Source organism: Ovis aries, chromosome 4, assembly GCF_016772045.2.
Source record: "Ovis aries strain OAR_USU_Benz2616 breed Rambouillet chromosome 4, ARS-UI_Ramb_v3.0, whole genome shotgun sequence".
NCBI classification, from domain to species: Eukaryota; Metazoa; Chordata; class Mammalia; order Artiodactyla; family Bovidae; genus Ovis; species Ovis aries.
Genome location: NC_056057.1, coordinates 72603305 through 72621051, shown reverse-complemented (window position 1 = coordinate 72621051; position 17747 = coordinate 72603305). Strand labels below are relative to the sequence as shown.

General features: G+C 42.1%; 1 protein-coding gene across 9 annotated transcripts in view; it reads right to left on the bottom strand.

Annotated features, from left to right (window-relative positions):
- Positions 1–17747, bottom strand: part of OSBPL3 (oxysterol binding protein like 3) — a 196352-nt gene that overhangs the window by 20732 nt on the left and 157873 nt on the right. For all 9 annotated transcript variants that reach the window (XM_042248661.2, XM_060415042.1, XM_027968666.3 and 6 more), the window contains 2 exons: positions 13787–13924; positions 3660–3723 (listed from right to left, as the gene is read on the bottom strand). In XM_042248661.2, the coding sequence (XP_042104595.1) occupies positions 3660–3723; positions 13787–13924 (202 nt within the window). The remainder of the gene's footprint in view (positions 1–3659; positions 3724–13786; positions 13925–17747) is intronic.

Genomic DNA, 17747 nt, shown 5'->3' with positions numbered 1-17747 from the left:
TTCTTAGGCTGGATAAATGATTAATCACAATATAGGATAGTCTCTTCACAATAAAATTTATCATTATTCAATATAAACAGCAAATGAGTACCTGGAACAGAATTAGAGAAACCCTAAATCTACAAAGTATATCACTGCCCCCCAACCCCCTGGAAGAACTCCCAGCATGAAAGGCATACAGAAGTAAGGCCCCCATGAGAGGCTATCATTGAATAAGTTGAAATAAGGTGAAATGGAACCAGAGAAGAAGGAATGAGCACCATGCTTGGGGAAGGCATCAGAAGAGGCTTGTCTGAAAGGACCACTTAAATTGGGCTTGGAAGAGTAAGTAGGAGTTCACCCGGCAGAGAAAAGGCAGTTTAAGGCAGAAGACATGAGCGATGTGAGAGAACAGGGTGTGGTTCTCTTCTATGGGTCTCAGGTTGTTTAGAGAGAAGAACAGAAATGCAGCTTGAGTACAACAAACAGCAGGCTTGATAAGCTTGGCTAAGAATCTGATTTGGGTGCATTGGGGGAAACAAGGTGTTTGTTCAGACAGAGAATTGATGTGATTAGATACAGACTTTGCCAAGGTAATTGGCAGCAGTGTGGAAAATGGAACAAAAGCAGGTGAGATGAGAAGCAGGTGATCTGTATTTACTCAAAGGATCAATGAGGATGAAGTGAACCAAGACAGTGGTAGTGGATGCAAGGGAAGAGAGTGGTCCCAGAACCATTAAGGAAACAAAAATAGAACTTGGTGACATTATTAGATGCAGGCTGTGACAGACAGGGAGAATTTGTCGATGATTTCAGATTTCTACAGCATGCATGAGCGGTGGTGCCATCAGGGAAACAAGGAATAGAAAAAGAAGAGCAGGGACAGATGATCCCTCTGGCTGCCAGGTGACAATACACAGACCACGGGGGAGCAAAGGTGAATGCATGGAGGCCAGCAGCGGCGCAAGGCCTGGTCTAGGAGAGAGACGGGCTGGGACCAGGAAGGCCCTGAGCACATCCTGCAGGATTCTATTTATATGACATGTCCAGAACAGGCATACCTATAGGGACAGAAAGAAGATCAGTGCTCGCATAAGGATGCAAGAGGCTAACAGAAATTGGAAGGTAGGGGGACGGGGGCAGGAGGGTGTGGTGGTGGGGAACCATTAAAAGGTGGGTACTGGCTGAAGAAGTTTCTTTTTGGACTGCTGAAAATGTTCTAAAGTTCCTGTAGTCATGATTATACAACTATGTGAATATATTAAAAACCACTGACTTGTACCTTTAATTAGGTAAGTTGTACAGTATATATCTCGGCTTCCCTGGTGGTTCAGATGGTAAAGTGTCTGCCTGCAATGCAGGAGACCGGGGTTCGATCCCTGGGTGGGGAAGATCCCCTGGAGAAGGAAATGGCAACCCACTCCAGTATTCTTGCCTAGAGAATTCCATGGACATAGGAGCCTGGTAGGCTTTAGTCCATGGGATCACAAAGAGTTGGACAAGACTGAGTGACTTCACTTCACATCACTTCACAGTATATATCTTAGCAAGTTGTTATCCCCCAAAACATAATTGGCTGTATAAAGCAAAGTACTAATAATGTATGACAAGGTTTATAACATATATACGTAAAATGTTTGTCCACAATAAGAAAGGTTGGGGAAGGGAAAATAGAAGTACACTTTTTAAAGTTTCTTTTGCTATAGGTTAAGTAGCAAAATATCACTTCAAAAGAGACTGTGATATGTTAAAGATATATGAATCCTAAAGCAAAAACTAAAAAATGGAACAAAGACATATAGCTAATAAAGCAACAAAAATACACAATGGAATCACATATAACAATACAAAAGAAAGTTTAAAAAAAAAGGGAGAGAGAGAGAGAGAAAAGGGGAACAAAAAACTGATGCGACAGGCAGAAAACAAACGAGACCAGATCTAAACCCAACTATGTCGATAATCACAAGATCCCCTGGAGAAGAGCTTGGCAAACCACTCCAGTATTCTTGCCTGGAGAATCCCATGGACAGAAGAACCTAGCGGGTCATAGTCCATGGGGTCACAAAGAGTCGGACACGACTGAAGTGACCTAGCAGGCATGCATGCACATGTCAATAATCATAATAAGTGTAGATGATCTAAAAAATCTAATTAAGAGGAAGAAAAATGTCAAAATGGATTTTTTTAAAAAAGCAAGATTTGGACTTATGGAGAGGTGGAATTGCCCAGGAAGAAGCTAATGAGGAAGAAGCAAATGGAGCTGAAAGAAAACTGTGATTGATATAAGACCCCTTCCATTAAATAACATATAACTAAAGTAATAATGTGAGAGTTGGACTATAAAGAAAGCTGAACACCGAAGAATTGATGCTTCTGAACTGTGGTGTTGGAGAAGACTCTTAAGAGTCCCTTGGACTGTAAGGAGATCCAACCAGTCCATCCTAAAGGAGATCAGTCCTGGGTGTTCATTGGAAGGATTGATGTTAAAGCTGAAACTCCAATACTTTGGCCACCTCATGGGAAGAGCTGACTCATTGGAAAAGACCCTGATGCTGGGAAAGATTGAGGGCAGGAGAAGAAGGGGACGACAGAGGATGAGGTGGTTGGATGACATCACCGACTCGATGGACATGGGTTTGGGTGGACTCTGGGAGTTGGTGATGGACAGGGAGGCCTGGCGTGCTGTGGTTCATGGGGTCACAAAGAGTCGGACATGACTGAGCGACTGAACTGAACTGAAAGTAATAATAACAATATAGTCCTTACAAGGTCAATGACACTGCAATTAGGAGGTTAGAGACATCATGGGAAATTTTTCCAAAGCATTTTAATGAAAAATAAGTCTCCAGTCAAGCTTCAATTCTAAATTCTAGTAGCAAAGATTCAAAAAGGAAACCATAGTAGTTGTAATCTAAACTAGCAATACCGCCTCCAGAGAGAGAAACTGGATGGCTGGGAACTGGGATGGGGGAGGGAAATTTTTCACAAAATACTCTTATCTTTTAAATTATAGATATATTAAAAAAAAAAAAAAAGGCCATGTGGCAAATCAGGTGTTAACCAGTTAGAATAATCTTTTAAAAAACTGACATGTGCTCATGGTTCAAAACACTGGGATGCTCAAATTTTCTTTTCATAGCACGCTCTGACTATGGAATAAATAAGTTAACGAAATTAATTAATCCATTTAGGAAATATTAGCAGCAATATTTTGTCTTCAGAGCAACCACCCCTCCCAAATTAAAAGCATAATAAACTGAACATTGGAATAACCACCCCAAACTGAAAAAAAATTGGCAATGTAAAATTTCAGAAATAAAATTTAAAGTTTTCAAAAGCAAAAGAATCCTCTGCAGTCTAGAGTCTAATAACTGTAAATACTTAATGTCTCTTGAAATACACGAGGCATTTCAAATGGATGCAGAATAAGATACAGGGAAAAGTTACAGGAATAAACAATGGTGATGGGCCAGACAAAGACTGAGAATTTTTAAAGAAGGAGACAATCAAATTATCCTCCAGAAACTTTAATTATGAAGTCAACAAATGGCAGTTATTGTTCAATGATGAGAGGCAAGAACATCAAATGGTACAGATTGTTCCAATGAGATCCAAGTCCAGGGCCCACTTAACATTTACAGTAAATGATAATGTTACACAAAATGATAGAGGCACATTACCTTGCCAGAAAACAAAATTTGCAGACTCAGCGTGACATGCAGAGATAGGTGGATGGTGGCTGACCTGATGGAAACAAAGGTGAAAAAAAAAAACAAAAAATTAACTTTTGTGTCTCACAAAATCCTTTCTTTCTCCCTTGCACTGAGATGTAACACAATTGCAGTGTCTAAATGAATGGAAACTTGTTAAGTTTCCCTTCAACAAGTCTGTCCTCAAGAGGGAGCTCCTGACACAGTCAGCTCTGTCTTGTCAGGAAAGAGCCTGTGAATGGAAGCCTCCGGAAGCCTGGGGAAAAAGCAGCCAAGTGGTGAGTGATGAGGGTGGAGATATGTTTTGAAAGATGTGAAAATAAAAGCAGAGACACAGGGCTGCCCACTTACAAATCAGCTAACCTGACATTAGCTTCCAAGGTCAAAATCAATGCTATTCTGAAAGTACCTGCAAATGTTTTAATTAAGATGTCAAATAGTACATATTTTAAATGTTAAGTATTTCTAAGCAACACAAAAAACTCTTTGGTTCAGCAGATTTTAATCTGCTGAGCCCACTCAATGAAACAATGCAAGGTATCTTTTTGAAAACTCTGCATCACAAATGTCCAGCTACTTTTTAGATCACTGACAAGACCAATCAACGGCTGAGAAAAAGTTTTTGTTCATAAAAATATCTTGAGTAAATATGCAATTACATTACAGAAAAGAGAGTCCCCTGTAACAGGGACTGTAGATCATTTCCCTGCCTTTTGTCACTGGGGTCATTAACTTCTGTTTTGCTCACTAATGAAGAAGCTAAAGAGAAAATGGCTCCTCAGTTAGATTTCTTCATTATCTCAGTAACATTCAAGGCACAGGAGCAGTACGTGTGCTGTTATCATGATAGTGCTATCATGCAATACTAGTAAATGAGTAATAAGCCTGGCATGCTTGCTTGGGATTGCAGAGTCGGACACAACTTAGCAACTAAATAGCTACAATAAAAGAGTAATGCTGCTAGTGATGTTTCCAGAAATTTCTATGACATAGCTGGTTCTTGACTTCCCTGGTGGCTTAGACGGTAAAGCGTCTGCCTACAATGCAGGAGACCCAGGTTCGATCCCTGGATGGTAAGCTGGTTCTTAGCAAACATTATCTTACATTTAAGACATTTACAGATGAGAAAACTGAAACCAGGAAGATTATCTAACAGTAACATTTCCCAAACACACTGAGATGAGTGGAAGTAAAACCCAGCATTTTTGGTTTACAGGTGGCTTTCAAAGTTTAAAAAAAAAAAACAAAACAGTCCTTTAAGTAGACACACCCTGTTTTCAAACATATCAAGAACTCAGAATACTCAGGGGCCTGCTTGAGGTGAACAGGTGTGGCGGGAAGTTGGGGTGACCAATCTATAACCAGTGGCCTTGCTCTGAACCCTGGACTGCAGAGAGGAACATGTTTGAGAACCTCTTCTGTGGCCCTCTTCCAGGTGGAGAACAGCCGGGATAGGACGGGAGTGTAATGGTATCCACTTGGCTTGAAGAAAAGTAGGGACAAAGATGTCAACAGCATAGCTATCTTTCAGGTCTCAATGAACATATAAATCCCAGATCCACTATGAGGTGGGAGGTGCACACGTGCTGTCCCTTGGAGGATTTTAATTCTCACTGGCCTCTTGAGAATGTGAGCTCCTCTCCATGCTTATGTGCATTTCATCTCAAACACTAAGAAACCTAACTCCTAAAATGCTTTGCTTTACTGTCTTTTCTTTCAACCCAATCCCCTGAAGATACATTATATCACACAAACTGCTAAATTCTTGCCTTCTCTTCTTTCCCCATTAGGAGAACAGTGGAGTTACTTTTTAAACCTTGGGATCATACAGAAGGGGGCTTCCCTGGTGGCTCAGTGGTAAAAAATTTGCTCTCCAATGCAGGAGACGCAGGTTCTGTCCCTGGACTGGGAAGATTCCCCTGGAGGAGGGCAACCCACTCCAGTATTCTTGCCTGGGGAATCCCATGGACAGAGAGGAGCTTGGCAGGCTACAGTCCATAGGGGTGCAAAGCGTCGGATACGATGTAGCAACTAAACAACAGCATCATATAAAACTAAACCAGGGCAAGACAATACTGACCCCTCACTTCTCCACTCCACTTGCCTCATCCACCCCGCCGTGGAGCGGACAGGAGCTATGCAATAGCCCCGTGCCCCATAACGTAGGCAGATTTTAAATAGATTATTACAAAGCAGATCACAGTCATTCCCACAGAAATAATGCAGTAAAAAATGTGAAGATCACAGTCTTGGTCAAGAATTTGGCATTTTATAAGTCTGGCAAGTATAAGCATCACAGCAAAATACAACACATAAAAACTATAAACTCTTCTGTAATAATTTAAAATCCTATGAAACAAGGATATAAATATACTGTCCATATGAATTATAAAAGCAACTCTATCATATCATAAAGTATACATATGTCCCATAAAATGCAAAGTTGACCTTTTTAAAATAGTTGTGTCAGATTAATGAATCACTGCTTAGCAAAGTGCCTTTAGATGGAGTTGAAGGGCTGTTTTCTGAATGCATAAATCCCAACACTGACATATCAATGATTTGGTTTCTTTCTTTCTGGCTTAAAAACACCTTTGGGAGTGATTTATTTGATGTACATGACTTTTAAGAAGTTTACAAAGCTTTCCAGGGAAACTAAATTGATGCCTTATTTTTGTTTGATATGTTTCCTTCCTACAGGTATTTATTCATGAAACGTATCTGAAGCCTCTGCCATGTGCTGCATGAGTGTCAGGGAATGAGAGATTGCTCCTGGAGTCCCCCAGATCTAGAAGCTAACTGTGCAGTATCATCAATATCATCTACTGGCTGAGTGACCCTGAGGGTGTTTTTAAACCCTCTGGGCCTCCATTACTTCATCTGTAAAACAGGACTAGTACCACTGACTCTGCAAACTGAAAAAAGATAGCCCATGGAAAGTGCCAGGATCATCTGCTAGTACAGAGTCAGCAGAGATTAAATTTTAATATTTTGTCATGAGTGGTATTTCCACTTAGCTCTCATGGTAACCTTGTGTCTTCATTACCCTTATCTTATGAATTAGGAAACGGGTTTTTTCCCGTCAAGAGCCTGCCCAGTGCTACACAGTTCATCACTGACGAGGGCGGCCCTCTAAATTCACGAGGGCAGCACTCTAAACTCAGGTCTTCTGACTTCAAATCTAACACTGTTTCCTGAGATGCCCTAGCTGCTCCTTGATGGTTGCTCTCAAAGCTGGGCCCTGGCTCCTGCCCAAAGCCTCGGCACACTGTTAAGTTCCCATTATGCATATTTAGAAAATGAACCTTCTGAGTCTGACCTTTCCAATCCCTCTGAGTCTCATTTACTTCTTTGTAAAATGGGGTCTGAGAATCCCTCTGGCTTTAAGATACTATTGTTCTAACATCTGTTTTCTTTGAATCTCAGTATCAGAGGCAGCAGCGGATGCCAGGCAATTGGAAAAGATTCTATTAAGGCTTTGATTAATTTAAAAACCCATGGTGAGGTGAAGTCTCTCAGTCGTGTCCGACTCTTTGCAACCCCATGTACTGTAGCCTACCAGGCTCTTCCATCCATGGGATTTTCCAGGCAAGAGTACTGGAGTGGGTTGCCATTTCCTTCTCCAGAGGATCTTCCAGACCCAGGGATTGAACCCAGGTCTCCCAGATTGTAGGCAGATGCTTTACCGTCTGAGCCACCAGGGAAGTCTAAAACCCATGAAAAGAGGGTAATTCCCAGTTAATCGTTTAATTTTTGTTGATGGTAATCTCTCTAATATTTAATGGGCACCATCTACCCTGTCTTTGCTAGTACAGGATTTAGTTGAGTTTCTCTTTTTATTACATCTTAACCCAGGCACAGAAAGGTATTAGATTTTGAGTTTGAGTCTGAACTGATTTAGCCTCAAAGCAAACACTGTTAACCTGCTGGTTAAACCCACTCTGGACTGTTTTTAGTATCTCTCTCCATCACTTCCTCTCCCCCTTGATCAAATAGGAGCGATTTTTTACTGGTAAGGACCAAACGTTCAGGAAATTAGTATATATGGTTTTTTATTTATATGTATCTTTCTTTCTACAATCTCAAAGTCAATGAGTTTCTCTGGCAGTTAAGAATTCTTGTGATTTATTTGTATAGCTGAGGTCTTTCTTCACCATGACCTGATGATTTTTGATTTATGCTTTCAGAATGCACTTTATATAAGAGGTGGGTGGTAAGGAGACAAGAATATGAGTGTTTCAATATTTGTGTATTATGTAGGTTTTTCTTCTTCATATTGAGAAAAATGAAACCTTAAATACATCAGTCCTGCAGCTGTCCAGAGCCGTAAAGAGTCCTCCTAGTCTGGACGCATCTCCCACCACGAAGGGATGCTTGTGGAAAAGAGAACAAGCGACCAGTCAAAAATCACCCAGGGAGGGGACCAAGGCATTCATCAAACATTTCCCGATTGTCTGTGATGTGTCAGGCACTGTCTTAGTCACTGTGGATACAATGAGAAACAAAAGAGACAAAAATCTTTACCGTCCTGGAATTTACATTTTTAGTGCAGAAATGCAATGGGTGGGACAGATATAAGCACATAATTTGCCAGCGGTAACAGCGGGAAGGAGAATAAGCAAGAATGAAAATGGGAGATGGTGAGTGGGAATGCCATCCTGGACAGGGTGGTTGGGGCAGGACTCTGTGATGGAAATCCCTGAGGCTAAGAGAGGTAAGACAGCCAATCACATAGATAGCCAGGGGAAGTATGTCCAGGTCAGAGGACGCAGCCACCGCACAGGGCTGACAGATGCTCAGGATGTTTTAGGAGGAGCGAAAAGGTCAGTGTGGCTGAAGCTGAATGAGTCAAAAGTGGGAAGAGGCATGATATCTAGGGGTGCCATCTTAGAGGGCTCTGTGGGCCACAGCCAGAACTTGGGGTTTGAGTCCAAGTGACCGCAGAAGTCATTAGAGACATCACTGGTTGCTGAGTGCAGAACTGGCTGTGGGAACAAGGGACCAGATAGTGAGTCAATTGCAACAAGCCCAGTCATTGATGCCGATGGCTTGGGCTTGGCGACCAGCACCAGTGGGGTGGCAGTGAAATCGGCTTTAGAAGGAAGACCCTGGGATTTGCTGATGAACAGGATGTGGATTATAAAAGAAAGCTACTAAGGAGGCGGCCACAAATACTGGTCTGATTTGGGGGGTGGGGAACAGTTGCCGATTATTTTCTCTTCCCCTGAGTTCAGAGTTAAGTACTTATTTGATAAACACACGGTTTCTTTTAAAAAAAATATACAGTAAGTAATAACCTAGAAATGCACAAGCACTGGTTTGGTCACCTTACAGTTGATTTATTGCTTGTTTCACTTGAACAGCTTTGAATTTACCCTGATAATGACTTTAAATAAGATGCCATTTTAATCAGAAGTAAATAACCCTGCCTATGGGTAGATAAAAGAACCACTCAGACGGGTGATGTGAGTGTGCACAGTGGGAAGTGACAGGTATGGTATTTTTAAAGTCCAGCCAAGAATGTTTTTGTTTTTTTTTTTTCCCCAGAATCTGACGAGTAATAGAAAAGGAAGAAGAGCTGTGTCTGTGAAGCAAAGGAAAAAAGACTCCATTTGAATCTCTTACAGTTTAGTAACTTTCAATAACTCTGCTCAGCTTTTCAATCAAAAATTCAACAGTCATGGCTGGACGTGTAAATGCTGAAAATGACTTGACCTGACAGCTGAAGTTCCTGGTAATCAGGAAAAGCCACATTCAGACAATAGCTTAACAGCATATCCTTTATGGACACCAAACTGTTTCCAAAGGTACAGAAAAAAGAAGCAAAGTGAACTGAAATGACTTTTCTGACCAGTCTAGTCCCTGATGAAACTCCATCCAGGCTGCCCGAGAACCAATGAGGAAGAACCTGCTGGCCGGACCCTTAGTCCCCGAGAAGGGAAAGGAAGTCCTTTCCTCCTGGATTCTCCCTTTTCTGGGCTTATTTAGAAAACCAAAGCTGAATCAGATTTCTTGGCAGAAAGGAAACCGCTCCCCTGAGAAGGTGGAACAGTCAGAGGTTAGCACATGTGACAGGAATGTTTATGACTGATTCCTGAATGTTCCTTGTTCACAAAGGCCACTGCCCAGCCCGCAATGGGAGTTGACAACACACTCCTATGTGAGTTTGCAGGATGAAAGGTTTACTTGACAATGACAGGCAAATCCGATAGTCTGAACAGAGTACAAAAGGCTGTTTTCACATGGGCAACTGATGACTCTGGCAGCTCTGAGCACAGTCACTAAACTTACACAAGGCATACCAAAAAAAGGTCAGGGAGAGAGGATACTGGAATAGACAGAGGGTGTCAGCTGAGAACCACTGAAAGGCTCTGATGGGCCAGGCCTTGGTTTTTTCATCTGTAATTGATCCTTGCCTCACTGGCCACACAGGTTTGTTGTGAAGATCAAACAAGATCCTGATCAAGTTTGAAAAGCATAAAGTACTTTGCAAGCACTATACTAGTTAACTGTTAGGAGGAAAATTTGAACAGCAAGTGCTTTCTCTCATTTCTGACTGCATGAGTCATTTTGATACTGCATTTTTGGGCCTTTTACGTGAGAGACAATATAAAGAGGGCAAGCTTCCATGTAGCTGAACTCTGTGAAGTAGCACTTACTTCAACTTCCTTAGCCACCGACAACTCCAAACATTTCCCCATCCCCACCAAAACCACAAGCAAATGAAATCCCAGGGCTTGGAGGAAATGGATAAAAATCACTTTCCAAATCACCCAACTCTGTTGTCTAGAAAACTCAGTAGAAAAGCTGAGTGATCTGTTTTTTCCTAGGTCCTTTCACCTGGAGATATCTCCATCAGTGTCCTCCTTAGACTAGAGTTCCACCCCAAAATATTAATTCAGGGGTTCTGTTCAGTTTATTACATCAGTCATTCAGCACCTCTACTCATTGTAGAGAAGTACAAGAAAGCAAAGAAGACCCCAAACTCCGAAAGCTGCAGTCCATCACCTACAGATACAGACACGGGTGGAGTCATGCTGTCTCCAAAACAGAGCGTCTTCTGGGCTAGAAGCAGAAGGAGCCAGACTGGCAGGTACCAGCATAAAACAGAATAAATGCTCAGGCACTCTCTTTAGATGTGTTAAATTAGAAAGCCTTCACGCACAACAGTAGGCTGGTCAATGTAACCAACAAGGGCAAGAGAGGGAATAGAGGAGGCTGAATTGACATATTGCCTGCTGGCTGGGAAAGGAGGACCCTGGTCAAAACCCTTTCCACTCCTGGGGCAGCAGACAGCCTGGCACATTGAGTTAATCAGTTATCTCTCCATCTCACTGTACACTTATGTGATGACCACAATTTTGTCTTCCTTAAGAAATCTGTCTATGGGAAAACATCCCTGGTCAGGCTGACCAAAGCCATCTGGTGCCCATGGCGAGTCTATTTTATATTCTAAAGGCATAGGGTAGTATTCTGATTTATAGATCAGTCTCTTATAAACTTAGCTAGTGTGATTCTGTCCCTGAGAGACTCATTCACACTCAGATGTATTAAAAGACTCAACTACCTATGCTATAAGGCTAAATTCCAGACAGACGAAGTGTCTCCCTCGTGATCAGTATGGTGGTATTCCCAAGGCGAAGCCAGCTGTTAGGACTCCTGGCAGCCTCCTGGATGGCTTTCTGTCAGAGACTCAGCAGTGACATTATGCCACTTTCGAACCATCTGAATCAGTAGAGTAGATATAGGATATATTACTTCAACAATCTTCTAGCTGTTCATAACACTGGGTATTAAAAAGCATTTTAAAAGGTGCCTTGCCTCTCAGTACAAGAGCAATAATCAAGTACTGAATGTGCTTCACATCAGTTCAGTTCAGTCGCTCAGTCGTGTCTTACTCTTTGCGACCCCATGAACCGCAGCACGCCAGGCCTCCCTGTCCCTCGCCAACTCCCGGAGTCCATCCAAACCCATGTCCATCGAGTCAGCGATGTCATCCAACCATCTCATCCTCTGTCGTCCCCTTCTTCTCGGCCCTCAATCTTTCCCAGCATCAGGGTCTTTCCAAATGAGTCAGCTCTTCGCATCAGGTGGCCAAAGTACTGGAGCTTCAGTTTCAGTGCGTTATTTCACTTATCCTTCCTGCAGCTTATGAACTAAGCATGATCATCCCTATTTCACAGATAAATAACTGAGGTTTAGAAAGTTTAAGTAGCTTATACAAGGCCATACAGTGGTGGGGTTAGGATGAGAACGGTCCATATCACTCCTAGCACGCCCTATGCTACTAACAATGACCAGATCTCTTTCTTATTTCCTTGGGATCCATTTCATGGAACTAAAGACTAAGTTATGTAACTCTTTCCATCTCTGTGCACACACGTCCAGGGGCTCCCTTTTCTTTCTCCCTGCCACCACAGGGGAGCCACAGATCCCAAATCAGCCCTGCCCTGTCAGGGGCTCGTGGAATTGAAGCTCAGTGTTACACGAGCGCGTGTTACTACTCTTTTCTTCCGCCTATTCATCCTGTCTTGATTGTCTGCTGTAGTCTGGAGCTATTTTTGGCCTTTGTTTTTTTCACATGAGCGCTTAGAATACCATGGTAACCAAATTATATTTTCATGTATTCGCATTCCATTTTAGGTTTAGTGTTTAAATAACCCAGTTGAATTTGCATCACATTATCTTACCCTTTAACTACTGATTTAAACCCCTACTGTTTGAATATCAGTGTTTAAATTCTTGTTTTAACTGCTAACCAGAAAACAATTGACAATGTGCTTTGGGATTGTTGACTAATCATTTCCATTTGAGTTTCAGAGAACGCTGCTCAGTTAAGACCAGCACCATCTTCATAAGACTCTCAGTCACACCACCCTCCCCTTCTTACTTCCATAATACCAGTCCACTTATAAAGAAGCCCACTTATAAAGCAGGCACCAAGATAATAGGAGGAAAATCATGTTTTAGCAACTCATCCTTTTATCCTCAGTTTTCTACGAATTGGGAGGGAACCAATGATGTTTCATGTTCCCAGGATAACATTTAGGGATGGACCTGTTGAGGTGCTGCCTTAACGCGATGGGAGAGAAGTGGTCTTTATTTTCAGTCAAGTTGCACTCTATTTCAGCTAAACAATTCCTTACTGACAGATATTGTGGATGTCCCCAACATTCCATACTGCAAGTTATGCTGTCTTACATAGGCCAATAAGGACAGCAAACCCTCATGCAACGATTCCTACTTCAAGGATAAGAGCTCTAAACTTTGTAGAGAATAACTCATTTTATCATTGCAAAACCATCTGAGTTTGCACCATTATCCTCATCGCCACTTTAAAGAGGAAACTGAAGTACAGAGAGGTTAAGGAACTTGCCCTGGGTTGCAACCTAGTGAGAGAGAGAGCTGAGATTGGAATCTAGGCTGGCTGAGTCCAGAGATACAATTCTTGAATATTACCCACTGCTAACAGGTGGGAGGGGTCTTGTGGAACCTCGGGGAACTCAGGCTGTGTGAGCATAAGGCTTGTCCATCTATTAGCTGAGGGACGGATGTTCTTGTCTGCCTCTGGCCCATCACCCAGTACAGTACCCCAGCGCCTAAAACAATGCTAGGCATGTGGTATAACCTTGAGAAGTATTTATGGATAGAGTGAACAAATATATGAATGAATGATTTCTCTTAAATCAAAACCAAGAATAATGCATTTATTTGGTGCTCCTGCTTCTGATGGCAGTGCTCCTGTTTTAGAATGGTGATGTCAGCGAGCTAGGCTGCACACTTTAAATCTCTTAACTTGCAGTTTGGGCAAATGCTTCGTGCTTTAAAAATTCCTCTCTGCTACACGTTTAAACAGAAAAGACTGTGGTGATGCACACAGCCAAGCGAGCCCCAGCCTGGCTAGCACCTTTAAGCCCATGGGTGGTGGCAAGGTTTCAGCGGAAGGAAACCGATCTCTCTCTTTATGTGTAGAAGCACTGTAATTATCTCTGTTACTGGGAAGCCAGTGACAGGTGGGAAATAAATATTCCAAAAGCATGCTTAATGGGAGACATGAGCAACTTCTCCCAACAAACAAAAAAAGGGTGTATACGTACCTGTTCTGAAAAAAACCGGAAGCCCTTGTCCTCACGAATACATTCATATGTTTCTCCAAGGACCGGATTAAAAGGCTTACTCCCGGCACGGAAATAGCTAGATGCATATGCGGACACCGCAAAGGCTGCCACGTACACCTAGCGAAAGGGCAAGAACCTGGTTATTCCTCCATCACAAAGGAATTTATTTTCACAAAGACATGAACAAAATATAGCTTCTCTTTCTCTCTTTCCTGTTTATTTCAAAAAAGATTTGTCCCTGGTTTAATGACACCCAAATGGACTTTGGTTTCAAGTTGTGGGTTTAAATAGTGTTCATTTTGGCCCCAGAGACAAATGAATCAGATTGTCCCTTTGGTTTGATGCCTGCAGGTGGATAAAGGCTTTCAAGATGGTGAGTCAGTCCCTCGAAATCTGCCACTATCTGACAATCCTGACGTTGTCCTAAGGCTCTGGAGGAGGAGAGGGACAAAGAGCATTAAAGCCAAACTTCCCTCAAGATTCAGGAGTAAGTCACAGGGAAATCTGCTCAATACTCTGTAATAACCTAAATGGGCAAAGAACTTGAAAAAGAATCAATACATATATTACGCGTGTAACTGATTCACTTGGGGGTACACCTGAGACTGACACAGCACTGTTAATCAACTAGACGCCAAGATAAAAAAATTTAAGAATAAGCATCCGAAGTTTAACCATTCGCAATTTGGTATTGCAGAGACCAAAAAAAACTCATCTGACCAAAGAAAATCTGTGCTAGTCATTTCCTGAGCCTGGGTAATGAGTCATAGGACAGAACACAGTAGCTTTCAAGAAGTTTTGTTTTTCTTGGAGGAAAAATGAGAACTCAAAAAGCAAAAGAAAGGACTTCCCTGGTGGCCCACTGGATAAGACTCCATGCTTCCAATGCATGGATTATGGGTTCAATCCCTGGTTGGGGGAACTAAGACATGAAATGCCACGTGGCATGGTTGAAAAAAAATTTTTTTTAAGGAAAATTATAGGTGAATATGAAATGAGAAGAATCTTATTGGTCCTGGCTGTGAGGGTCTCAGTGTTTTGCACAGCTCCCCTTTCAGGACACTGAAGAGCCACAGTAAAGGCCCACCTCATTTTACTGTGCTTTATTGCACTTTGCAAAAACTGCAATGTTTATAAATTGAAGGTTTATGGCAACTTTGCAGCAAGTAAGTCTGTTGGTGCCATCTTTCCAACAGCATTTGCTCACTTCATGCCTTTGTGTCACATTTTGGCAATTCTCATGATATTTCAAATTTTTCCTTTAGCAGTGAAGCATTTTTAAAACTAAGGTATGCGAGTGAAAGTCGCTCAGTTGTGTCTGACTCTTTGCAACCTCAGGGACTATAAAGTTCATGGAATTCTCCAGGCTAGAATACTGGAGTGGGTAGCCTTTTCCTTCTCCAAGGGATCTTCCCAATCCAGGGATCAAACCAGGGTCTCCCACATTGCAGGCAGATTCTTTACCAGCTGAGCCACCAGGGAAGTCCAAGAACATTCGAATGGGCAGCCTATCTCTTCTTCAGAGGATCTTCCCAATCTTAAGAATCGAACAGGGGTCTCCTGCACGGGTTAAGAATTTGCCTGCAATGCAGGAGACCCTGGTTTGATTCCTGGGTCGGAAAGATCCCCTGGAGAGGGGATAGGCTACCCACTCCAGTATTCTGGCCTGGAGAATTCCATGGACTGTATAGTCCATCGGGTTGCAAAAAGTTGGACACGACTGGGCAACTTTCACTTCACTTGATGTTAAAAATTAAGGTATATATATTGTTTTTTAGATACAAAGTTATTGCATACTTAACAGACTAAGTATAGTGTAAACATAAGTTTTATATGCACTGGGAAACCAAAAAACTTATGCAACTTACTTTATTGTGATACTTGCTTTATCGAAGCGGTCTGGAACCAAATACACAATATCACTGAGGTGTGTCTGAATTCCTTTGGTCTTTTGAGAGGGAGGCGGGCAAAAAAATTAAACCTAAGTAGCAATAGCAAATTTTCCTTTCTAACACTGAGTAATAATCTCAGTGTTTCCTCTTCTCTGCTTATTTCATAAAGTTTCTTATATTGGGGAAAAAAGCTGGGTATCTTTCATAAATGTTCACTAGTCATATAATTTTCAATGCCTTTTACAAGCTGGACCCACCTTAACACCTCAAACTAGAGTGTATAAACACTCTAGAGTAGCTGGAGAGCTTATTAAAATCAACTTGTGCTCAGTTCAGTCTGTTCTTGAAACCTGGGTATCTGTTCCTCTCTCTGCTTTCTCAGATGTCTGTTTTCTGATTAGCAGCAAGGCCACACGTCTATATGGAATGTTGAGTCAACCCTGAATCACCTTCACAATTTAATAGAACACATGTTGAAAAGAACCTGGAATCATTCATGATGCAGGAGGAGAAGGAAGGGAGGGAGCAGGCAAAACAAAGCATCTTCCTTATGGGCTGGCGACATGAGAGAGAATCTCTGCAGGGGTGGAGTTGACCCTCATACTTGGAGCAGCAAACCTATTACATGGGCTAGGTTCCTTCCTAATGCTTTTCTGAACTTTCCTTTCTTAATGCATTGGTGCCTTTCCTCAAACTACTTCTCAAGGTCAAATGACTCCAATCAATCAGCTGACATCCTAAGGGTCTCTAAATCGCTACAAAAATGAAACACCTTTAAAAATGCTTTCATCTTCAAAGTCAATCATGCTCTTTAATGAAAAGCACTGTCCACAAATGATAACTTTTAACGCTTTCCTTGGAATCTATTTACCTCCCTTTGTTCATAGAAATTCTCTGGGGGAAGAGTAACAAAGAAGACAGAAAATAAACAGCTTATTTTTCTCTGCTACTCCTATTATCATGAGTATCAAGATAGAAAATCTCTTTGATGGGCGAAGTCCCTGGAGACGGTATGGGATGAGATGGGATGTCTCTTTCAACCAGAAATTAAGATTTTCCCTTAATCCTCAGATTACTGAAGAAACTGAAGTTTTTAACGAGAGTTTAAACTGCAGAATGTGCACAATTTAGAAAACAAAGGCATCCTCCACCAGTGAGAGGGTGATGTCTGGCTGGGTCCCTGGGGCTGGAGGTGAGCCCTCCGATTCAGCCAATCAGCAAATGCCCAGGGCAGAGATGCTGAATGTGGGAGAGGACACTGATGTGCCAGCATCCCACACAATGAGCTTTCTGTTGAGCAGGTAACATACCAGAAGGCAAAAAGAGGAAGAGGCACTCAGTTTTGAAGCGCAAATAGCCACAGTCACAGAAAGGGTTGAGTTGGCCACAGTCTTATCACCAAGGTACCCCTGTCCTCTGTCCCCATAAGACAGGGGAAGGATGAGAAATTCTTGGAGGCCACTTTATTGGAAGCCCCATTACCTGATTAGAACTGATACTAAGTAGAGAACAGAAGATTAATTTTTCTAGGATGATTTTTATCCTTTAACTTATTCTATAGAAGAAATGGGGAAGGGGAATCAACTATACTCTGATAAAAACTGATTTTAAAATAGTGGCAGGGGGAGAAGAATCTTTCTGATGTGAAAACCTCTTCTGTGACTGAATGATATTTTCTAAAAATTCAGGGGCTGACAGGACAATTTCAAAAATAAACCAAAACTTTCTCATGGGAAATTTACCCTGGACAACAAAACAAAAAAGAGCTCAAAAAATTAAATTCTCCCCACTCAGGGTAGTAAAAACAAACACTCAGACAGCCCTCAAGACATGTTTTCCAGCCAGGCAATATCAGAACAATCACATGGAAGGTTCTGGAGAAAGAGGAAGGCCAAAACCACAGAGCAGAACTATCCTCAGGCAGCAGCGGTTACAGGGAAGCCGCTCTCAATGGCCATTCCTGACCAGGTGACTGAAAACAGCCAGGCAGAGCTGGGAAGTGAAGGTGGCTGGGAAATGAGCCTCTCTGATGAGCAATCCAGGTGGAA